Raw genomic sequence first — 26,698 nt, 5'->3', positions numbered from 1 at the left:
CATTTTGCTGGGACGTTAATCTTTTGTGACCACAGCTAGTGCAACCTAACTGAAACGTTAAAAAAAAAGGGTTAAATAATGAAATTTAATCGCGTTAGACCCGTTAATAACAATTATTATGTATACAAAACGCGAAAGTTTAAAGTGTTCAGTTAATTACAATCAAACTATTTTTAGATACTTTGAAATACGCATTTGATTCGCGTAGGTAAAAGTAATGACTTTTTAATAACAAAACTTCCGTGAGACACAGACATATTAAACATATTAATAACGGGTCATTCACGTATTTTAAGTCGAAAACGCTCGACATGTTTCACTCCGTACGGAATACGTGAGTGACCCGTTATTAATATGTTTTATAGTAATGACTTTGTTTAAAAATACATAAAATAGGTCAAATAAAATCATACTCACTTTCAAGTCCCCAACATTTGTACCTGTACCTATAACAATTTTTGGTTTAGTAGCCCCCTAATCGTGCGTGAAACATGATAATTTAAGACTTTTTTTGACAATATTTATGGTTTTAGGTTTTGATGTGTCAGTGAGATTACAATCCCGATTAATTGCTTAATAAAACGATAAATTTATTTAATATTCGTACCTATTCTCATATTTCTCATACTAGGCGCTTTCTTCACCAAAAGAGTTACTCCGCGCACAAGGATTAAAGGTTTCAAATGCGTGCTAAAAGATTTAACCATTGAATAAATAATATTGTCTTCGGTTACCGCGATAGTTAATCATGAAATAAAACTATGAAAACGGATTATTGTGTCCCGCCGAGTTTGTTGCCGGTCCCATATTGGGATACCCTCCTACAATTTAGGAGGTAATTAAATCTTCTCGGGTCCGTGGTGTAGGGTTGGAGCCGGCGTAGTTTTTATCGCGTATATATATCTTTACTTGAAAATAATTGTAGTGTATAACTAGCATTATAAACCGATTTTGCATGTACAACCAGCCTTAAAGTTTATAGTCTATGATTGTTCATTATTTTTAGTATGTGGGTATTTTTGCACTTTGTAATTTTTCCTCAGTCACCCGTTGACCACGAACGCTGTAAAGGGTTCGAAACGTCGGGATGTATTATAAATTCAATATACGCGATATAATCCGTTTTCATAGTTTTATTTCATTGAATAAATATTTAATTAAACAAATATATTAAAAAAATAAAGGATAATTAAAGCCCTTCGAGTAAGTTTTGTAACATAACGAGGTCTTAAAATTGTTAATTCGTATTGCGGTGCGCCGCTGACGATGATATTTTCCACATTAAATTTAAGGACTGTATATTTTGAACCATACCAAATAGATACTCAAAATTTTCAGAATATACGTGTTATTTCAACTGTTATTCCTTGCAATAAAATTATCAAAAAAAAATATAGGTCTTCATACAAGGAACTCATTAGGGTCGATATGTAGGGCAATAATGGCCGCCATCTTGAATATCTCACTTCCGGTCAAGATTTCGATCGGGCAACCGGCAAATTCGGATTCAGCGGGGTCAAATTAGGTTAAAAAATCCGGTTGACAAAAAGTAACATGATTTGCCAGTCGGATCAAGAAGGAGAGTGATTTTGATTTTTTTTTGTCTAGACTAAGGAGATAATATTATTACACACATGTCAATAATCAGAATTTCAGAAAGAGAAAAAATGAAGTAAATATTGTAATATTTTGCCTTACAACGTAAAATTTAAAAAAAAAGTCACACCTGACCTGAACGAAGATATTAAAGTTAATTAAATTTGGACCATATATAGTTGGGGGACTGTTGGGAGGTTTTACTGTTTTAACTTCCCGTTGACCTAGAACTACGAAATTTGGCAAGTAATATCTTCATACAATATAAGTACAGGGAAAAAATCTGAAAGAAAATAAATTTGTAAAAAAAAAGTTTAAATTGTACGGAACCCTCGGTGGGCAAGTCCGACTCGCACTTTGCCGGTTTTTTAAACAAGTTGTATTCGAAATCAACACAATAGTAATATCAATAGTATCAACTTTAATTACGGCAAGTCGTGACACATCCCCTTTGTTTACAAGCTTATATTTTTCACACAAAATAACCTCATCTAATAAATTTTACGCATATCATTATATTCATATACTCCATACTTCTACGGCTATTCATGTAGGTCAAACAGATGTGCGGACTTCAGAAACTTACAAAAGATATTATTGCTTTGATATTCGTTTGACTGAAACGCAGTTCCTACGCAATCTTATCCGTTCACCTAATTGACGGGAGCCGTTTTTATTTTGATATTTATGGCTTTGGAGATTACGTTCCGTAAATTTGTATTGGCTGTTTCACGCCCGCTTATTATAAGTTGGTACAGTCTGTTCTGCAAGTTGAAAAAGTCTTGTTATACGGGGATGTTGGTTACACTTGTGTCCTTTTGAAGCAGGTTACGTCTCCACGAGACGTAATTCGGCTGGTTTGCACGTGCGTGTTATACAGCTCCCCTACTGCCGTCACCTGGCTGAGGTCCGCTGAAGAAACTGGGTCACACGTTCCCTCTTCCCTGAGGCCCTTGGACCGGTTTGTGGCTTTGTTCTGGTGTGGCGATTAAAGAGTACTGTCGGACAAAGAAAAATGAAATGTTGCGTGTAGTTTTTTTTGGGGCTTTGTTAAGTTTAGTTTTAATTTAATTTACGCAGCGTCTTACGTATGCGAACAACTTGCGAACGCGAAGCTATGCGATGCCGCGCGGCGCGGCGGTCCACGCGCTCACGCGGCGGCCCTTTTAAGAAACAAACCGTTACGTATGGAATGGAATTGTCGTATGGAAATTGGAAGTGTCCTCGGTGAGCGATCTTGGCGCGAACGCAAAGCGAAGCGGCGCAGCGCGGCGCAATGCGATGGCCTCGTCCAACGTGGGCGCGTCTGTAATACACGTGCGCGCGGATCCAACGCGTGATAGCAGGAAAATTAGAAAGGGTTCTATAGTTTGATGCTAGAAAGATATCGACCTTATTACTATTTAATAAAGTTGATTGAAATTTAAGAAATAAAAATAAAATAACTAGTGGCTCTGTAAGCTGTAGACTTCACGATAAGCTTACATAGGACAGTACAAGACATTATTACAGCGAACTCACAATGGTCTTAAGTGCTATAGGCTCTACTGGCTCTACTTATAGTAGGAGATACGTTAAATATGGTCGACCTTCACCGATACGTCTGACAGATGAAACTTATATTCAATGAAATAAAATATGTTCTTGAACATAAATAAATATAGGGTTGCCTAAAGAAATATGGTCAAGGCTATTTAAAAAAAAAAATTGAAAATATTTTTTTTTCTTCAAATTTCACCGGTTTGTCTGACGAACGAAACAAGTTCCAATGGAAAGTATACAACTTGTACAACATGAATACGGTTTCCTATGTTTTTCCGGTCACTATTATGAGGTTGCCGTGTTTAAACAGGTGAGTTTAAATCGATAATTGCACCCATCTGTCTGACGCTTGAATTATATATCAAAATAATGGTAATTTTTTTGCGAATACAATTGTGTAGGGTTGCCTGTAAAAATCCGGTCAGAAATAAGGGTTGCCAGGCTTTTAAAGAAAATAAGAAGGAAATATTTTTTTAGCGATAACTCAGAAACGGCTTAACTGATCACGATTGTTTTAACTGTTTTCGACTGTGTTTATTAATCACTATTTTTGTGATTTTTTTTAAATATTTTTCAAAAGTTAGAATGAAAAACTTTTTTTTTTTCTAAATAATTATTTCCGAAATGATTCATTTTATCAAAAAATGTTGTTTAAAGACCCCTATTTATTTAAGACCTATCCAACGACACCGGGTTAAACGATAAAAAAATTGTCACACACAATTTGTTTCTTTCTTGCAATTATCGATAAAAACACCTCCTGTTTAAACACGGCAACTTCATAATAGTGACCGGAAAAAGATAGGCAACCTAATTTATTCATGTTGTACAAGTTGTATTCTTTCCATTGGAACTTATTTCGTTCGTCAGACAAATCGGTAAAATTTGATGAAAAAAAAAATATTTTCAAAAATTTATTAAAACTAGCCTTGACCATATTTCTTTAGGCAACCCTGTTTATTTATATTCAGGAACATATTTTCTTTCATAAAATATAAGTTTCATCCGTCAAACGTATCGGTGAAGGTATCGACCATACATAACGTATCTCCTACTATTAGTGATGTGCCGGCGAGAATATTCTCGTTCTCGAGAATTCCTTCCCCTGGAAATTTTCATTGATTCTCGAGAAATTTCTCTTGGACGGAAATTTCTGAGAAAGTACATATAATCAGAACAATATAATATGATATTTTTTTGATTTATTACTGTAAGTACTGCAGTACTGCAATTAGACGATTCTAAAGGCCACCTTCTCTTTGTTCTCGAGAAATTTCTGGTTCTTTGGGTCACAAACTTACATACGTGTATCAAATTTCAACTTAATTGGTCCAGTAGTTTCGGAGAAAATAGGCTGTGACAGACGGACAGACAGACAGACAGACGCACGAGTGATCCTAGAAGGGTTCCGATTTTTCCTTTTGAGATACGGAACCCTAAAAATCGGTATCGGTATCGTATCGGCAAAATCATGTATCGTTACATCCCTAGTTAGAACCTTATATACGCACTACTTAAATATTAATTCGGACTGCACGCCCCTCATATAATATGCTCGGAATTCCCATGAACACACGTGCGCGAAGAATCGCCTAAACCCGATTCATGATCACAAAGCATCAAGCATGATTACTACGAGGGGTGCGCATAACGCATAATGATCACAAGAGAATGACCTCCTAATACCTATTTAAAGGAGGTATTCGTGTTCAAGGTGAGTGCGTAAGTGCATTGAATGATGTTTGAATGAATGTAAGAAGTGCGTCGTAATATTCAGTGGAACTTGTGAATAACTTGAATTAAAATAGTATGTATCTACTTAGTATGGCGCCTAAGTAATAAAAAAAATACTTAAGTAGGTACCTAACCTACTTATTATAGCTCTTGCTGGCTTAAAACCTTAGCATCTTTTCAATCGTTACTCGTTTAGTGACTGATTGTTATTTGCCAATGACAAAGTTTTGTTTGTCAACTGACGATAGCATAGCTGTACTCCTTGCATATCAAATCAACATATTTAATTGCAATAGGTAGGTATTTGAAGGTGGAATGAATGTAATAATGAGCGGTCATCCGGCGTTGTACAGACGCGAGTCGAGGCCAGGCCGGCCACCACCGGCAGCGGCAGGTGGATAGAAGATAATGTCACTAAACTAATTGTATGATAGAAGTAGTACTTCTTAACCTTCTGCCTGTTATTTCATTACCTATTTACTAAATTAATTACCTACTTACATTACATTTTATTTGTTTCAATCATCTAGGTACCTACATACTTCGTTTAAAAAATTTTTCGTATCGAGTGATATAGTGGTACGGAGGTATTTACCTGGGTGCTGTCCGCTCATTGATAAAATTAAATAATTGAAGTTATGATTAAATTAATGAAGTAACTTTTTAATGTATGTACTTACATAGCTTATGGTAAGATATATTATACATGTGGATGCATTTGGTTTACACCTTCATTTTAAGACTCGTTAAGTGAGCGTCCACCCCAGCATCTCTGCTGGTGGTTGCAACTGCCGCCTCGCCTACCCCGCCGTGTTCGCGCGAAAGTGAAATGTGCAGCACTTTCCCCACCCCGGCAGCGACGCCCCGCCCCGCTGCACCCGCCCGCGCCCCGCGCCCCGCGCGCCGCAAGGTCAGCCCTGAGCAGAGAACGCGGCGGCGCGACGACGCGCTACGCTCTTGAAATTTCGCTTTCGTTCACTCGCGACTATTAGTCGGCCGCGCGCGCTCCGGCGAGCATGTGTTTTTGACGCGCTGCACACGTTCGATTTCGTTCGGTATGGCTCCGCGGCGGCAGGGCGCCGCCGGCGCGCTCGAAGATAGCGACACTCGAGGGTGCTGCGTCCCCAGCGAATGCTTACGTCCCAGAGAACCCGTGCGTTTTGAGGACGCGGTACGCGTGCTATGCAACAATGACACGTGCGCCGCCGGCCGGTATATGCACAGAGCCTGCTTCGAACAGTGGGAAGTCGGGGTACTGGCTTACTTGAAGTCTTGCGGGCGGGCCCGATCATGGTCTGAGAGACAGCGGCACCAGAACTTATGGACGAAGAAGGGTTACGATTTGGCATTTAAAGCTTGCGGGTGCCGCTGCGGACGAGGGCACTTGAAGAAGGACTTGGACTGGGCGCCTCCAGGATCGGCGGCACGGGCTGACGAGGAGAAGAAGCGTCGCCGACGCACGCGGCCGGGGCGCACGCCGGCAGCAGGAGACGGCCGCGCGCGGGCCTTCAGCCTGTCCAGCTCGGGCTCCTGCTCGCCACCCTCGGCGCCTTCCGAGCCCTCCACCAGCCCCACCCATCAGCCCCACCACGCGCTGACTCCGGCCAAGAGGAACTCCAAGGTGGAAATCGTTTCTGATAGAATCAGGTGAGCAATCAATTCATAAACTTACACCTAGTATTTTGAGAGAATATAAAAAATAACTATATTAAATGGGCGCTTCTTTTTTCGGTGTTTAATCTACTTTCTAAAACACTCGGCGTTTAAGAAATTTAGATTTAGGTACCGGTTTTTTTCGCCCTACATGCATGCATGTTGCCGGCAAACAAAACAAACTTCAACCGCCCGGCCCGGTAAGGTTAGTCTTGTTTTTGTTGTAGGACTTGTACATACGTATTGACACATTCCAATAAGATTCAATTAAGGCACTTACAACATTTTTTAATGCATATTAAATAAGTAGGCAAGCTAAAAATCAATGAACAGTTATTCTATGCCCGATTATTACATGCAGTACTTAGTTACCTATTAAGAGCTCTCTTTCCTTCTCCGAGTCCGCTACTTTTTTTTAAATAATTTAACGTTACGTTACTTATGTACGTACTAATTTCGTTACGATGGCAATATTATGAGCTCATAACATGCAAGAAATTATAGATTTTAAACATAATACACACATATGGACCTACCTACCTACTACTCTGTGGAAGGTGGGTATTTAATAATATCTATTATGGTCGAATTTAGGAATAAATAGGTAGATACTGTAGGTAGGGTTAGTGTGCCAGATATCGTCCAGTGCCAGTTTCCGTCCACTTGACGGAGTTGCTACAAAAAATTGCGTATAATGATAGGATTAAACGAACTTACCTGAAGTGAAGTTACACTGTTAAAATTATCCAGGACTAAATACGAATATAATTTGAATATAAACCTACCTTATCGCACAATTTTGGACTTATTGCAATCCTTAATACTCTAAACACTCTAAACAGTAGATCTATCCACATAAAAATGATATTTCGCGAGTAGTGAATTAAAAATAAAACATTAGTTGCATAGGTAGTAACTTCGCATCCGTGCCTTTCAGGGGTCAATGTTCATGGACTTCATGGTAAGTTTATTAACTGTTCTAGCTATTTTTAAGTAAAATTTTTAGCACGTATGTATACTTAGAAGTACATATGATAAAACCCTTATTTATTATTATTATAATAAAACCCAAAAATTATCAGTTTTCAGAAAAAAATAAAGAAATCTTAGAGAAATTTAGTGGATGAGAACTAACATAGGTACGAATTGTATGAAGTAGGTATTTCGTTTTCGTCCACGGACGGACAGAAACTCAAATAACTACTACTTATAGCTAGGCGAATATTTAGTATGATGATTTTATTTAAATATATGTACTAAATACATTTGTTTTTCTTCTCAATATGATCTGTATCGTCTATTAAAGCAGGCATTTAGTTTACGTCCACTCCTTTGTTAACGGTGTGAATAAAATTGTATTTTGTACAATTGATTCTGGACCTATTTCTTTTAAGGATTGTTGAATTTGATATGAAAATAGCTTGGGTCCCAAGGAAGGACATAGGTTTGTCACGAAAATAATCATTATACGCGTTCGAAGGCGCGGGCAGAAGTGTGGCAGAAGCTATAAAACCAACTGAAAACGATTTACGAAAATAAACCATAAATATTATTTAATGTTAAGTAATACTAACTTAAAATTGACAATATGAGCAATACAAACAAATATAACACATTTATGTAAGAGTACTTTAAGATTCGCATTTCAAAGTTGGCATCTACCTATAAGTGGACAAAATCTGACAATCCTACCCTATCTTAGATGATCTATTATTTATTAATATGGCGACTAGGGATGGTAATCTCGATCTAGCAATTTCGAGATTTTGCAAGAACTCGCACGAATTTTCGAGATTCAATCTCGTTGACAGGAAATCTCGATTTTTGCAGTCTCGGTAGAGATACTCGAGATCTCGATTAATATTTTCGGGATCTTGAACGAGATTGAAAGATTGATCCGTGTGAATTACTTTGTTTTGAGTAATTTTTTTGACATTAGATTCATGTTGTTCAGGCTTCGGGCAGTGCTATTTGTGTGCGGTCTGGCTTTAGCTGACGATAAAAGCACTGTGGCGCGCTCTGTGCGGAAGAATCGGACGAACTTAGCGTACCTACCCACAATGATTTATATTATTTTTGCTCGCTTACCCTAAATTTCTTTGTAAGTCGCTCAGTGTTTGTCAAGAATAGGTATCAACTGAGCATGTTAGTGCCTCTGCTTCGAAATTATTTTCAAAATACCTACATAGTGAACTAAAATGCTGATTTTCCACGTCAAATACGTAATAATAAAAATAATTAAAAATAATGAAAACCACTTTTTCTTACTTACATGCAAATTCGAGCTAAGTCAGCTAAGTAATTTCTTGTTTTTTAGGGTTCCGTACCCAAAGGGTAAAAACGGGACCCTATTACTAAGACTCCACTGTCTGTCTATCCATCTGTCTGTCTGCCGTCTGTAAACTACACTTGCAAATATCTGTTTTTTCGTTTGTTGTATGGGAGCCCCACTTAAATATTTATTTTATTCTGTTTTTATTATTTATTGTTATAGTGGCAACAGAAATACATCTGTGAAAATTTCAACTGTCTAGCTATCGCGGTTCATGAGATACAGCCTGGTGACAGACGGATAGACAGACAGACAGACGGACGGACAGCGGAGTCTTAGTAATAGGGCCCCGTTTTTACCCTTTGGGTACGTTACCCTAAAAACAGATGTACCTACCTATGCAAAATTCTTAGTTACTTAACAGGTACAATCATATTTTATTTAACCAATGTTTTTGCGCGCTTTGCAAGGTACTTATTAATCTTATTATTGCAGGTCGATTAAAATATTTATTTAAACCTTTTCGATTAATTTTTATAAAACAACATATAAATTTATTTACGTTTTTCACCTGTCAATGTATCACCGCACGTATCACGTACCTGTACCTACCCGAAGTAATAGGTACCGTACCTATGTATTGACCTAAAATAATGGTGAATCCAATGACCACACCGCCTAGTCTAGCAACAGTGGTAACATGGAAACAGACACCGAAATTCGCGGAGCCGTAAAAATGCAATTTGGTACATTTAACCACGCCCGAGTGCACAGCTGGTTTCCGTTTCCCGTCAGTTCCCGAAATTGCAGCTGCCCCACACTGGCCAAATTGCTGCGGTTTCTTTATATAGTTTTAGGTACCTAGGTATCATGTGAAAAGCTGGCATAAAAGCTTATGTTTGCTACATAACTATAGAATGCCCCCTATAGTTTCAGTATTATAAATTATACGGGAGTTATAGCAAATCTTACTGTTATAGAAATTATTTCAAGTGAATACTTATCGAGCATAAATCTTGTTAAACATAAGTTTTAACAAAGCTCGCTTAAAACGGTGTTTAGGCATGTATGGCATGAGCTTGCTTACGTTTATTCTTCGATACTTATTTCCTATCAAGTGAAAAAAAGATAAAGCTGTCGTTTGTATGAAAGTTCATAAACGGGCATTCTGTTTACAAAACAAGCATAATCGTTATTCGTTACGTAACTCACCATTATCTTATATTTACACGTGTATGAACAAGATAATTTTATTAATAAACCACTAATTATGCTTCGAGAAGTTGCTAAAAAACAAGCAATGATAAGACAGGGATTTAGAGATAAATATTATCACTATCATGTGCAATTATTGCAATTTAGGTTAAAAAATCATATCATTTAACGGACCAACGCATGGGAGCTGTACCCGTACCATGAGTCACTGACAGTGTCAAAACTGACATATACGCTAACGTGTACGTAATTTACTTCCTATACATCTCGCTCACACTAATATGCGAGTACGAGCGAGATGCATAGAAAGTAAGTTACGTTCTCGATAGCGTTTATGTCAGTGCCAAACTGGTGGTAGCCACACTGGTACCTATTTGCCTTGTATTTTTTATCACAGTAAACAAATGTATACCTAGTATTGCACTTGCACTCAATGTATCCTGTGATAATGATCCCACAAATGGCCAGGCCTACAAAGACATCATAATCGTGTTCTGGAAACATTAGTGTTATTTTATTCTTTATTATATTTTTGTGTTAAGGTGATGTGTGATTATTTTTTTGTTACTTGATAAGTACTTGTAGATATTTTATAGTGCTCTGGGACTTGTGTACATATATACACTACATTTAAATAAACTATAATGTAAAATGTTGCAAAGTTAACTCCTAACAACTTAACATTTTTGGATTAAGGCAGGTTTGCAGTATTCATTATTATGTAATTTTAAGCAAATTAAAATATCATATTTATTTTCGTATCATCTTATTTTATATTTTTTAATTCTCTGGGCTCGGTATTTTTTTAAACATACAAAATACCTGTCAGTCTCAAATATGTTAAATTAAACATGCAAGAAACGCTCGGGTTAACTGCGGATTCCTTATCACTCCATCACTTATAAAAATCCCACCAAGTGAACAAGTGCTACATTAAAAAGTTATATACGTTGCTGACTTTATAACCTATTCTAAACAATATGCGTTACCGTAACTTTATACAACGCCGTAGCGTAGGTGTCTTAGATTAGGTATTTTATAGTAGGAACAAGTCTTGATTGAACCGTGGCGTGGGCGACGTGACGTCCGAATTTATTTACTCGTAACTTGACCTATAAAGATGCCTCGAAAAATAACCTCAAGGATTTCACTTGACATAGTCCGTAATCATTGTATATAGCAAGCTTTATTAATCCTTACTCCTACATTGAATTAATATAATTATCGTGAACAAAACGTATCGCAATATTTATCCAAAGGGTTGTGTTTGCGTAATTAAAAAATACTCGACATTTTAAGCGCCTCATTGTAAAACGAGCAACAAAAGCAAAACAATAATTCGTTGTCCGAATACGAAAGTGGTAAAACGTGTATTGTTAAGATATATTCAAAAACAAGTTTTTTAAATCGAATGTAAACCTGTTCCACGTAATATTATTAAACGATAAAAGGTTATACGAGCTGACATTACTAAATTGCATCAAGTTCTGACTAGCTAGTCGCATGTACCTATATATGTATAATCTTTTTCTAAATTTCGAATTAACGCAGAACTTGTAACTATAAAAGTCACAGTAAAATAGCTCTCCATGTGAAAAGAAACTTATAATTTCGTTTTTAATAAAAGTTCTCCGCTATATTATTTTGTAAAAACGTAGCGAAGGAAATTACAATTTGAAAATAAGGCTATTTGCATTCCTCGCTCGCTGCCGCGCCTTACGCCGTGTGTACTCAGACACATTAGGCGATCCTGTATGAATTTACAAAAGAACCTGCAAAACAGATTTATTCGCCTGCTAATGACCGCCACAGGATGTCTCCAATGTCAATAGGCAACTTTAAAAATGCACGCAGACACAAATCACATAGTATTGGTAACCCGATGCATGCTCGATGGCTGTCTGCAAAAATTTAAATCACTTGCCGTTTCGTTAATACAGTCATCAAAGTATTATGTTTCTGCCTACGCTAAACGATCTTGATTGTTTTAACAACTGAATCCAAATTGATTGAAAGTACGTTTGAGTCATCAAATATTTGTCTACTGATGCCACTAGGTACTAGGTAGTTAAACACTATCCACTAACGAATAAACTTATTACGTTTTACTGTCTACAACAAAATTAGGAAAACGTGCAAAACCATCAATTAGGTACCTAAGTAAAAAAACGTCTAGGCGTAATAACTAGGAGGTTAGGAGGGCGTGTCTCGTAGATACGAGTATCAGTCGAAGCATCTTTATGAGTTTCTTTACAATGAACAAAAAGAAAACTAAACTTTATGTTATATACGTATAATAATGGTTATTGCAGGAAGCTGTTAGGTGGTTCGCGAGTTTTTTCAAAGACAAAAAGCTGTCAGATCACGTTCGAATCGGCCTTGAGACGAGCCGACGGCACAAGGAGGTATTATGTTCTCTTAAGGCGAATGTGTGAAATTGATAACAATCCGTATATACCGAGATACACATAAGTAACTAGGAGATGTGAAGTCACTTATGTCATCGTGTTTTAGTGTGTGTGTGATGTGTGTATAGGTTAAATGCGACGAATAAAATTAACAATGTAGTATCATCTCGTACTTCAATTCACATCAATAACACCGCCCACATCCATAGGAATAATCCTTTTGCTGCATTTGACGCACATCGATATCCATTCTACATGTAGGTACTGCTATTACTATACTGCTATCTGCTATTGATTCAGAATGATGCCTCAGATACTGGTGCTACGGGCTCTCTTTATGGCACTTCAGTTAATTTAAGTTTCTCCCAATTATAATACATAGCTATATTACACTTGTATTCGACTCTTAAGTCTTAATTAAACTCATTCAAAGCTTTCCTTTTGCTAAATGAAAGAATCTTTTTACATAAAGTTTTACTTAATTTCATCCCTTTCATTACGGTTTAAGAAACTGCTACAGACGTCTGATCTCAAAGTTTATTAAGTATTAACGACGTATGTTAAGGTCTTGTATTTTAAAACTGCTATTTATATCAAGTTCCATGCTTATCAACTTCCTGCTGACCGCTTTTGATATCTTGGAATTGAAACAATATTAGCAATCAGCGAAAAGTTTCTATTTATGTGGTGTAAGTATCTAAAGGATACATTTTCGGTTTGAAGAGGAACTAAAAAATGACGATGTTATGATTTATGATATAGAATGTATAGCCTCTCCTTAAGACCGAGGCGCGATTCCGATTCCGACTGAGTCAGCCGGCGGCCGGCGGTGAAGCGCGACCAGCTTGGCCGACATGTACTCGTAACTAGGGGAGGCCTCTAAAGGGTATCATAACTGGAAGTCCGTTCAATTAACTCCTTCGGTAACGTCTGGGAACTTGGAAAAATTACGTCAGTATTCATGTTTTTTCTATCACCTGTAAAGGTTTTCTATCCATCCACCATCATCATTTGCCTCTCAAATGCGTTCTAATTCTAACTAAAAACTAACCCGTGCAACTGACATTTTTTTACGAATAATCAGACTTGACTTTATCAGTTCCTATTATATTACGGGGTCAATTGTGATACATAACCTCTTATGTCTGTTCACTGCTTACCTACTCGTGCCCTTACTCAAACCTGTGTCGACAAAAAATTACATTGTCGACTACGACTAGCCTTGTCTTAGTTTTATTTGTTCTATATCCCATCTTATTCGACGTTTATCTTTTCAACAAAGCTCCAAGACGACGTGCAAAATTGCTTGGAGCGCGAATATTTCAGTACCGATTTCGCAATGCAAGTACGATTTAAATCTATAATATAATGTTTTGGACTTGTGGTGTCTTCGCGGCAAACGAATTCTGCACCTGATTATTAAGGATATCTCATCATTTGCAACGGTTATGATGATGGCTGGTATTGTAGTTGTATTTCAAATGGTTGGTTGATGTTCTTGATTGTCTGGAGTGTGGTCGAGTCTGAGACGGCGGCTTCCTTTCCCATGGCGGTGGTCGTCGGCATGCAACTTGCCATGGCTCGTTAGCTACGTTTTTAGGGCGTGATCGGTGCAACGGCGCATGTCTGCATTAATTGCACCCGAATATTCGAATAATTGCATCGAACAGACATATCTGTACTCTCCACACATCACATTCACTAAAACCCTACTAATAAACTGTCTTGTCACGTAGTCATTGTAAAGCGACCTTGTATAAATTTTTTGGACCACAATAAGGGACCCGTCGTCGCGGCGTCGACCACCTTCGCTTGCCGAGACAATGCAATGTTTTTACATTTGCAAAGCTTAAAAAGTGTTGTGTCGCGTCATTTTACTTGCAAATCTGTGATTATGCATAGTGGAGTTGGCCGAAGATGTATTTACGTGTGCATTGTGCACGGTTACGCGTGTGGGCTCGCAGGCCCCTCGCCGCATACAGCCGCACGACGCTCCCCTCGCCTCGGTGCATTTTCACGCGATGTCTGCTTTTGCGCGTTCGTCAAATGACTCAAATGATCAATCGCAAACAATGCGCCTACCAAAACATGTCGTTTAAAGACTGAGCACGTTCGACGCTCAAATGTATTCTCATGCCTTTTTAAATGCAATCCTAACTAAAGTACACGATTATTATCGAGTTTTTATTCGTTTCAATTTGTGTTAATACATATAGGCATCGGTCGGTTTCCACTGGTCCCCAGTAAAGATATTATTGGATTGTATTTTATCGTCTGGCCACGTACGTACTTGGCTGGCGATTCAGTTAAGTTCATTAAGCAGTCGAGCGGCGGACCGGCGACAATTCCGACCGGACTATGCATAATTTAGCCATTAATTCTCAAAATGACTCTTGGAAGTTCTGCGTTCAGCGTTCGCCAGACGGGGCAGGCCATCGTTATAATAATGTATGTGTCAGCTTTGAATGCAGTTTGAAGTCTACTATACCAGTAAACAGATATTTATCAATTTTACTAGCAATTTAATAACTCTTTATTGCGACCGTTTCAATTAAATTCCGCCTATGCGAATCGCAAGAGTGAGAAAGTAGCCTGGCCTTTAAAACGGCTCTCTCGATCTCGCCGCGACCGACCGGCGAGAGCATTACTCACGCTGAAATGCACTCCATCCGATACAGCCGACTCTTAGCTTAACAACCCGTTAAAAACAAACTTACAAATATTTTCTCGTCGTCCACGCGCAGAGATGGCGGGAGAAAGTTCGGGTAGGTTCAGGGGCGCGTTGCGAGTCTATTTGCGTCCGCGGCGGGCGATCGCCGATGCAATTAAATCTGTAAACGAAGCTTTATGTTCGTCCGAGCTAAATATAAAATGCGCGACGTTACCGTGCCGCCATATTGCAGGCTAGAAATGCCATCTGATTGCTTTCGTCGCAAAAAAAAAACTAAAAATTAGGGATCTAAACGCTTCGATAACTGATCATATGTGAGGTGAGTCATATGCAAAAATTTGCACTAAATGCATATGATAATTAATAGCTTACGATGAATGCCGTTACGGCTGTAATGCCAACAGTGTGGTAACGGTAAGCAAAGTTTAGTAGTTCAACGAGCTCCAGCACCTATCGCGTTCATTGTCCCTATAATAAAGGTCAGACCGATTGTTACACTAACTGCAAAGAAACAGGACTAAAGTGTCTGTGAAATAAATTTCAATTATCTCAGTTTTCCTTAATAAAGCGCAGTTTAAATCGCGCAGTCTATACGAGGCTCACACAACGCTCGGGGGGCTTGTATGGCGGGCAATATTTCATCAACAGGAGCTTGCTTTACGAGCTCCGTCTGACTTTTGACTTCAGGGAAATGTTTCATCGTAATAAAACCTTTAAATTAAACTCCGCGTCATACGACAGCTACAAATTCATGACGAAAATCGCAGGCAGAATACCTAACTTCAGAAATATTTATTTACTCTTAATGTAGGGTAAAAAATGTGATAAATAAACAAATTTTCCTATCTTTTTTATACGTGCAGGAGTTAGGTACGTACGTAACGTAGTTGTTTGTATCTATTTGTATGAGCCAACTTCAATTACAATTAAGGATATTTGTTGTTAGTCGTGCGACGCTATCTGCCGGTGACTTATCGCATTAGCTGTCCGTGACGTTGCCACAAATTTATTGTCGTGTTGACTGCAACCACTGTGACTGCAACTGATACTAGCACCACTCGCGGTATTACACGTGTGTGCATACATTCAAACTAACATTAAAATGAAAAGGAAATCAAAGCTAATCAAAAATACTACATATTTTCAGTCAGATATTGTTAGAATAAAAAGTACGAATAAATTGCTAGTAAGTATTCTTATACGATACTTTGTATAATTAAGTTGAGAACGGTTATGCTCCTAACGCAGTCACCTAATATTTAAACAGTAAGTACATAATCTAACAATGTAGCTAAAACGCAATAAACAGTGCATGACACTAACCATACTCAATAAATACAAACTTGTGAACAATGCATGCGTTACGTGACCAACGGATGCACTCTCGCGCAGGCAACGACGCAATACCACATAAAGCGTTTCATGACTGCATCCTGAAAACTATGAAAGAACCAATCTAGGTTCCATTTATTAAGAGCCCGGCAAAAAGCAAGCCCGGTAGCGATTTTAGAGCAAAAATGTAAAATTGATAGATTTAGTCGTTGAAATTGTACACCTTTTGTTACGTAATATCTAAATAACAAGTATTAGTTTTTATTAGCACGTCTTCTCATCTTTCCTTTTAATGAGTTCGCGAGCGTGCGTTACCGGTAATATATGAAGAGAAAATTCATCAAAAACTTATGGTGGTAAATTATACAAAATGATGTATAAGAACAGTTTCAGCAAATGTTGTAGATTGTTTAAGTATCAAAATTACGTTGAAATTAAGTCGATTTTCAGAGAAATTGTCACTTGTTTAGAAGTAATTTTTGGAGAAAATTGATTTCGTCTAACTTTCATTTACACTACTTCAAAGTCATAATAACAAAAATGTAGTCTATTAAAGGTGGTGTACAGGATATGAGTAATACAAAATTACCATTTTTAGCAGTCCAAACTTTACGAAATTCACAAAATAATACCGACAAAACAAAATCAGTGTTTTACGCGCGTTTACCTAAACGTCCATCAGAAAAAAAAAACATTACTAATTTAGTAAGATAGATAAACGGCAAGATGAGAAGACGTGCTAATTACTAATAGAAACCAGTACTTGTTATTTCTATTACGTAACAAAAGTTGTACAATTTCACCGACTATATCTATAAATTTTACGTTTTTGCGACTAAAATCGATACCGGGCTAGCTAGCTACTGTAAGTATGCTGCTGGTAGGATAGCTGTATTTGTATGCTTGGCTTGATAAGGAATAAACTTGTATTCCACACACAATAGCGCATTTCAAACAGTTTGGTGGCTGTATACCTTATGCATTACAATGACAAGTATCAGACTACATATATTATTATCAGCGTGATGAAATTACCTACTTGCATCATTTTTAGGGTTCCGTACCTCAAAAGGAAAAAACGGAACCCTTATAGGATCACTCGTGCGTCTGTCTGTCTGTCTGTCTGTCCGTCTGTCACAGCCTATTTTTTCCGAAACTACTGGACCAATTAAGTTGAAATTTGGTATACATATGTAAGTTTGTGACCCAAAGACGGACATGTAACGCAAACAAATGAATTTTAAGCACGGGGGCCACTTTTGCGGGGTAAATGAGAAAATTAAAAAATAAAGTTTTTCAAACTATATCGTGTTATATATCAAATGAAAGAGCTCATTGTGAGAATCTCAATTTTTTTTTTATAATTTTAGGATAAACAATTTAGAAGTTATTCAAGAAAATAGGCAAAAAATGACCATCCCCCCCCCTTTATCTCCGAAAGTACTGGGTCTAAAATTTTGTAAAAAATAAACAAAATAGATCTTTACCTATAAATTACAGGAAAACCTATTAGAAATTGCAGTCAAGCGTGAGTCGGACTTAACTACTTAGTTTTTGATCTGACCCCTACGGGAGTTTAAAGACATTTTTCACATTTTTCGATTATTTTCGTGTTGTTGAACGTGCTTTTGCACAAACATTATATAATTTTTTTTAATGCATGTAACCCCATTGTCATTTGGATTAATTTTTTAATGCATACAAAATGGGTCACCCTCATCTGGCAGAATATTATTTGTCAGAAATACACTTAGCATAACACGTATCGCAGAAAACTTTCAGTCGAATGATAGTCATTTCGCATAATATTCATTTGGCAGAATTTTCTAGGCTAGGGTTTTCTGCCAAATAATATTATGCGAAAAGAAATTCTACCAAGTAATATTATCCCAAGTAACATAATGCAATACAAAAATATGTCAAAAAACTTTCTGCAACACAATAGGGAACCATACAAAATTGTGTGTAGTAAAAACAAGATTGTCGCCTCTATTAATAATTGCATTACTCAACCAGTTGTTTATCAAGCAACATTCAATCATAGGATACCGATTACATGTATAGTAGACGAGTCCGAAAGTAAAGCTTATGTTTGTCTATTAAGTTACATAACACGATACACACATGCACGTACGAGTACAAGTGCTCATACATCGTACTCGTTACATGTCTAACATTACTCATTCTGATAAGCGAACAGTAGGTATTATTGTTAGTTGTTTGGCTTATTTTCGGCCATTTTACTGCCGGATATTCTTAGAACTTTAGATTATTGCTATGAAGGCATATTTATTAATCTAATATTAAAAATAATAACATTAAAAATTAATAAATAGTTCACTATCAATGAATTATGTTCAGCTCGAGTCGTTATCAATTTCTAAGTGGTCGAACTAATGACATTTATCGTGTTGATACATTAATTATAAAAAAGCTTTAGTTTATTCAGGAGATAACATCTATCCAGGCGTATATCTAAGCTATTTTGTGGCTTTCTCACCCGACAACATAATTTAGTTCGATAAAAACGGAACTAAGAATTTCTTCAGATTTTTAAACAGAAATGTACCTGCTTATAGATTATCTTGTACCAGTTTTACATCACGTAGTATATAAAATTGACACATGTCTGTAACCTAATCGAACGTTCACGAGCGTAAATCTGCAACTGCTCAAATTAACTTTTAATGATATTAAATTCAGTATATCCTTATGAAGTCTTAACTCTGGTATAACGACAGAAGCTGAGACTGTAATTGATTCCAATAATGTTGCGATCACGAGCTGACCCGGCTCAGTGCGCATTTCTCTCAGTGACATTTTAGTCGGATAAGATGTAGTAGAAACTGTATTACGATCTTTATAGCTTTGGAGTTTGTAATATATTAATGTAATAATACATAGAGTTTATAATACTTCTATAGGTCGCGATATTCCATCGGTAGTTTCAGTGTGACATTTTTTAGAAGTGTTGTTTTTATAGTAACATTTCCATTTAATCGAGTTGCTGGTATATAATGAGAGTGATTGCGCCGTTTGCCTAAGTGAGGTTATAACGCCACTACCTATAGTTATAAGATGCGATTGGCTATAAACGTGGGTAGCACTCGGTGGCAAATGATAGTGATCAGCGATGCATGTCTTGCGTATCACTACTTATTTGTATGTTCAAAGATGTTTTTAAAAATATATTTATTTTATTACTATAAACACGGAATGTTATGTATCGCATTGTATATTTATGTTTTGTGTTCTATCAAATCCAAAAACATGAGCACAGTGTGTTTCAAGGATTTAAAATAAGATGTTTCATCATAAGAATGAATAAAAATACTTAATTTTCATAAGATAAAAAAAAAATTGTAAGTACTGCAATTTACAAAGTACTTTATGATATGCACATAAAAAGCTTATATTGTGTTGACGAATTAGTTCATTATTAATTATTGTCGGATCAAAACAAGATTTTTATGCCGAACCCGAAACCGAAACTTCGTTCGAACACTAATTATTATTAGAGTAGGTAATGTAGGTGATATAATAATTATAAAGTTATTATCATCTTTTGCGATCATCCCGGTTGTCTGTAACAAAATGTGCCTATACCTAAATTTATCCGGTTTTCTCATCGGCGCGAGGATATCGCGATAGAATTTTAAATTGTATGCTGCATTACATAAATGGACACACACGAGTAGCCAATACACAGACCGCCTACCAAGATAATTCTAACTCGTTCTATAAAGTTAACGTTGGCTGGAACTTCGTTACTAATTAGTAAGATAATTTTGTGAGTACGAGTACCTACCTATAAGATATTCCCCACATGCAAATGTTATTTTTCTGATCAACAGTATGAACATTACTGTTTAACTATGCTGTAGCTCATGCAGTTTTTTCTTCAATTGCATAAGTACAGCTAAATAATTGTATTAGGTTTCATGTACTTAGTTTAATAATTTAAATGTTATTTTTTAGGCTCACGACAAATTTATACAGATTCATGTTGGCAACTTTTAAATTGATTTCGGTTCTTGAATACCTATGTTTTTATCTTCAAGTAGTAAATAGGAGAAATACAGTAGTGCTGTTGCATCAAACCAAAGTTACGGATCTCGAGGTTACTTATGTACAGATTCCCCTGAGGCGAATAGTCTGAAAGCTATGGCAATAACAGCCCAGGAATAAATAGTAAGTAGTCACGGTTGATCGAGTCTGGCTTTACATACAATGAATTCCGATTGCCGCGCCCCCGCTCAATTCAACTAATTGCCTAATTATTTTTATTACCCATCGCTTCGGACGTCATCCTTTTTTTTTGTATCTTTCTACGTGTAGTACTGTGTACCTAAACTGTGCTCTATGAGTATTTTTCTGATCTAAACCGCCAGTTTGTACCTATTATTTATTCATTTCTATAGAACGTAAGTCAATCCCATTCCCGTTATTGATGTGCCACTTAGCATGCCACACGGCTACACTTACACCACACTAAAAAGAATTCAATTTCTTTTTCTTCCCCATTAGTGACAAATATACATTATTTAAGGGGATCCCATGCCCCAATGACCTTGAATCCCTTAGTTTTATAATGTTTTTTGTAGCTTATTATATTAACAGCAACGGCTTTAAGCAATATAGTATCCCATATTTACTTTAAAGTTCATTATTTTCGAGATATTTGGCATCAAAGTTGGACAATTTAAAAAAAACTGGTTTAATTAGTTTACAATTAAAACCTTAGATAATTTTTATACAAAATTAAAAATTAAAACCTTAGACAAATTGTTAGAAACGCCAAAGACGAACCCAAATATGAAGATATTTCACAGCAATGGAGATTGGAGATACGACAAAAGTGTTTTTTTAGATAATGTTTAAAAAAAAACATAAGTAAATAAGTATACATCTCCTTCAAAATCCGGTAGACAAAAAATGGAGATAAAAGATAGAAGAACCGATATCCGTTTGTCTTATAATTCTATCTGTAGTGCAAAAGTAGGAGATACGATTCAAAACTTGTCAAAAATCGATGAAAACCGCGGGTAGTCCCTTAAGTGGTACATTTGACTCAATTCTATATGAATATTATATTTATTTGGGAACCAAATTTCTGATAAATACAAAGCGGACCGAGATCAATCGTGACCGACTCGATTAATTAAGCCGAAGGAATTTATTTAGCGGCAGCTGGGGAATGTATTCCAAACCAATCATAGTTTATTGTTGAAGGGTTATCTACTTACATAACATCCGATTAGATTATACCAGTTTATAATTATAAAAGTTCTTAATGAGGATTTTCAATAAAATTCCTTAAAGTGAATAGGTTAATGCGACAAAAATAAGAACACTTCAGAAGCGACTAGATATACAAAAAAGGTAATTATCTACCTTACGTATATATAATATAACTAAGTACTTACATATACGGATTTTGAAGGAAATTAAAATTATTCTTCTAGGTACTTCTAAAAGTGCGTACGAGTAGTAATAAATATGATATGCTGATCTGGTTTTTGTTTACCTAAAAATGATACATTATTCCGAAGGATAAACGCGTGCGGTGCGCTTTTTTGGGCAGAATCGTGAGCGAAATAACCGAGCGACGTTGTGTAATCGAATTTAGTGAGGCCCATTGTGCGAGTGCGCGGCCAAGGCCAGCCTTGTTTACAAGCTCGTTTTGCTTATTATTATTATCACTATTAAATGGATTCATGCAGCTATGTACGTACTATTTACGAATTATTTTGTTGACTGCATTAACCGCGATAAAAGCTTATAAATAAACCTTGATAAAAAATCACTTGTTTGTTTCAAATGCTACAGTAAAATATTTGAACAGTAATAAAGGATCAATGCGAATTAAGTAACATCATTCGAGCGCCAAAAATGTTTCATTTACACCGTTTCCTTTGACCCTGGTAATGCTATCGTATCAATTGTATAAAACGTCCATAAAACTCATTACGCTGAACGTTCAACAGCTGTGAAACGCGATTACGATCTCTTTTTATTTTACATTTTATTACAATGTTATTGCGACTTGGTGATAATGATAATTAAAGGCACTATGTATGTGTGTTAACATATCATTATGTTATTTAACATGCGATGTTTGTAAATGATTTGACAATATGGACAAAAGCGAGTAACGCCCACGTTCCAAAATATCGCTCGCAGCGCAGCATAAGAAGTAATGGGTTTTATTTTATTTAAAACAGGTTGAATTATTTAAATACACAAAACATGTAAGAACGTCACAACACTGCACCGCACTGAGTCGTATATTTATCGTATAGTTCTACTATATGTGAATATACATTACTATGCATGATTGGAGTCTGCCCGCTTGTTAGGTATTTCAGTTTAATTACCTAGAAGTAGTTAAACTGAAATACCTAACTTAGAAAAAAAAAGCAAGTTAAAAATATTACTTAAGCATCTCCTACCACAAAGTGCACTGAATCGCTCACTTGACCGTGCTGTAGGACGTCATACTCAGACACTTCCACTAAAGATTTCCATCAAACGATTACAACCCGTCTTTCGCTATCGCGTGCGGTAGGGGCAAATCAAAGTGCAGCCTGTCCTTATGTTAAAGGGTGAAATTAGTTTCAATAGATCGGGTTCGCCATGCGGCCCGGTTGCGTGGCGTGGGTCGGCTCATGATCATGAATGAGAAAGTCTGGAACCGGTTGCTAACTCCCACTGAGGTGTCTACTTTCAAATCACAATAGACGTGTGCATTATTTTTAGTACTTGGCGATTTTATAGCGTCGCTGCAGCTTGCTTTCTGTGAAACTCATCGTAAACAGATAGAATGATTCGTAGAAGTTTATTACACTGTTTATGACAGCAGTTTTATGTAGTTTCATATGTCGAATTAATTAAATTGCGAACGACGTTGGGGCCAAACGCAATTATATAAGTTAATGTTATTTAACTTCCTCGGCTTGACGTTATGTTCTTTTTTTTGTTATTTGAATGTTTTATTTTCGTAATACCTAGGTACGGAGTCGGACTGAACCGGTTGTCCTCGTGTATCGTTAAACATGTTTGCTGAATGTAAATGTTATGGATCTCCAAACAATCTTGGAATACTCGTGTAAACTGATGTATGCAGCTTTTAGCGCTGGAAAAACGGCCGTAATAAAATTGAGTAATATGGTCGCGCGCGCCTTATATGAGTACCTATGTATCAACGTAGTTATGGTTACAGTCCTAAGTAAACACAGGCGAGGCGCGCCTGCGCATGTCGTTTATCGCCACTTTGGCGGCGCACTCGGCAATCGAAACACCCGAACTACCTATATTGCAACTAAGTCCGAGGTCCCATCTATATCTACAATAAAAAAAAAACTAATAGGATAATTCAATATATTTAGATTATTTACTGTTCGTACTTTAAATGCAATCTAGTTGACTGTTTCAAAACTGATTAATTTTATATATGTAGTACCTATTTAAAATTTAATTAGAATTATTTGTTACGTAAATAAAAAACTCTTAAACTGAGTAAAGTACGTATAGTAAATTTTATTTACTCCATAATACCTAATATGAAAACACCTTATGTTTATACAACATTATGTCTAACCTTGGTACATAAAAACTTCTTTATTTACTGCATAATACCTAATATGAAAACACCTTATGTTTAATAAACATTACTTATGTCTAACCTTGAAATCTGAAATCATCGCACTTATTCGTGATAAACTATACATGCAAAAGTATAAAGCAACAAAGAAATATAAAAACTTCTTTATCCACCACCTATTAGATCAGTACGATCGTACTGATCTCGTTCTACTGTGCTCTGAACGTGGCGCGCAAGGCACTTCATAATATAAAACCGTGTCGACAAAAACATCGTTATTTTTAGTCGAGGCCGCGATAGCTATGTTGCATTCGCTTTGCAAACAAATGTAACGCTTCCCGTGTCTAAAACGTAGCTATCAGTTTGTCCAATTTAGATGTAAACAAGGTACTTAGGTATTATGTTGACTTATTATTGTCTACTAGAATTAATGAGATACATACTTGAGTAGGTACATCGTCTCACATATACGGATGATTTTAATACCTAACATTACAATAAAATTCCTCATTGATTATAAGAATTTAAAGAAAAAATGTATTTATTCTTTTTATTTAGGTAGGTATCACAAAAATATTGACAGCTGTCGAAAATAGTTTATTTATTGTTGCGTTGGCGAATGTTTATAACACAAGTAACACAACCGACGATGTGACTACACTTCAATCTTGTGCGAAGTGTACGGTTGATCATTTTGTTTTCCCTAAAAACTAAACGTAGCGAAACCACAACCAGACCGTACCAACACATAACTAACAAAAAAACGATTAAATAACAACAATTAAGTCCGCGTTACGAGTAGGTAACTAGGGCGACTACGTTAGTCATCGTTTTTTACGAAAACAAAACCCCAAGGTCACCTGTCTGGTAGAACAACGCATTTCCGCCGCCATAAGCAAGTGGAGGCACTGGGGTTACGCGATAGCGCGACACGCAATAACTCGATTCCAAAATTGGCACATGTCGCTAATGGAGAGTTTGCAAACTTACTTAGAAGAAAAGTGTCTAGGTAATTGGGGACATACCTACACGGCTACACGCCGAATCTCACAAAAACAAGTTGACGATGTACGTTACAATGGCGCCTACAACTAGAATGAATGGACAAGCAGTCCGTAGCCTCTGAAATTTGAACATTGAATGTGAATTCCTTTGTACTGATATGAGATCGGTTACTGTTTTACTGTGGTACAGTGACTTACTCAAGAATACAGTACTTACCTACGATGAAATAAGTAAAATGCAGTACAACATACTAGTCAAAGTACCAATTAGGTACTGGAGGCAACAGTAGGTATGTATGGCACGGCACGGATCACTCGACCGCTCGTGCAACTCGCACTTGGCGCGTCTGTGCCTGCATGTAAACACAATGCGATGTTGACGCGTCCCGCCAGATACCGGCTATCTGTGGCCTTGGCAATGAAAAACAACTCCTTTTTTCAAGACCTTGAGCCTTAGCGTTTTATTTGTTTGGCACGGCGGAAAAAAACTGGTGATTCAGATTTCTGTTTACTCTGATTAGGTTTTATTTTCGCAAATGTTATTGTAAGTAATGCGAAGTTGTTACGTAATGAGGTACTCTTCCAGAATACCTACTTTTTTACACCTATAGGTATTAAATTCTATTGTCATTTGAACTTTAAAACGATTTTGGTTTGAATTTCAAACTATCGAAATTGATACCTACATTACATAGTACAAAAATAAAGTTTCCCTTTCACGATCTACATGATGATGTGTGACATCTACTCGTATCTATATACAGGGTATTATTTTATTACATACAACGGCAGTCGGCAGCAATGCTGCGGTGTAATGGTGAAGGAAATGCAAATTTCAATTTCGGCACAGAATAAATAATACATAGTACTACCGTTATACCGTACAGAACCCAAAACCGAAGTTTGACGGCGATTCAGGGACGAATCATGCTGTTCCTTTCTAATGTATGGCACTATCCGTCTCGGCTATTTAGGATTGACAAAATTCAAGTAAATATCTTTTCCCCTCACTAGCTCGGAAAGTTGTCTTTTATCCTTCAATACAAGCGGGGAAAAACGCGTTTTATCCACTAGTGGGGAAAGTAATTTGACCTTGGATGGAGCGTGTTTAAGTAGCTTGACAGATAACAAAACGTAAAACGCTCATGATAATGGTTCGTTCGATATTAATTATCATTAAATAAATGGTTTGAAAATCTAATAAAAACTTCCAAATTTAGCTTTATTTAATAATTTTAAGTCATAAACCTTAAAATTCCATAAGAAACGTTAGATTTTTTGTAATGATGTTAAATATAATTCGGAACGCACAAGTTGAGTCGATGCAATTCCAAAACGCATCGTTGACATTTCATACGTCAGAACAGAAATGTCAACATTGTCAACATAATTTTTACTGTTCTTCTCACCGACTCACGTAAAAATCAGAATTTCTAGTGTTTTCTGTTATAATATCGTAAAAAAAAATTGTGATTCCAGTGATGAAGATGATCTAACGCCTGTGGATGTTGCACTTTCCTCGCTATAGTGAGGGGAAAAGTTTTGTGTTACACACGGGTGCAAATGTATTTTACTTCTCGTGTGTTGAAACACTCGCTAAGCTCAGGATTCTATTTTAGAACCACTCGCTTCGCTCGTGGTTCAACTATAGAATCCTTTCGCTTGCTC

General features: G+C 36.7%; 1 protein-coding gene across 1 annotated transcript in view; it reads left to right on the top strand.

Annotated features, from left to right (window-relative positions):
* The first annotated feature begins 5,859 nt into the window (after positions 1-5,859).
* LOC134741927 (headcase protein) overlaps positions 5,860-26,698 on the top strand; it is a 66,177-nt gene continuing 45,338 nt past the window's right edge. The window contains exon 1 of the mRNA XM_063674799.1: positions 5,860-6,519. Coding sequence (XP_063530869.1) covers positions 5,930-6,519 — 590 coding nt within the window. The 5' untranslated portion in view covers positions 5,860-5,929. The remainder of the gene's footprint in view (positions 6,520-26,698) is intronic.

Source organism: Cydia strobilella, chromosome 1, assembly GCF_947568885.1.
Source record: "Cydia strobilella chromosome 1, ilCydStro3.1, whole genome shotgun sequence".
In the NCBI taxonomy this organism is placed as follows: domain Eukaryota; kingdom Metazoa; phylum Arthropoda; class Insecta; order Lepidoptera; family Tortricidae; genus Cydia; species Cydia strobilella.
Note: the sequence above shows the minus strand (reverse complement) of the source record. Positions and strands in the feature narration are given on the sequence as shown.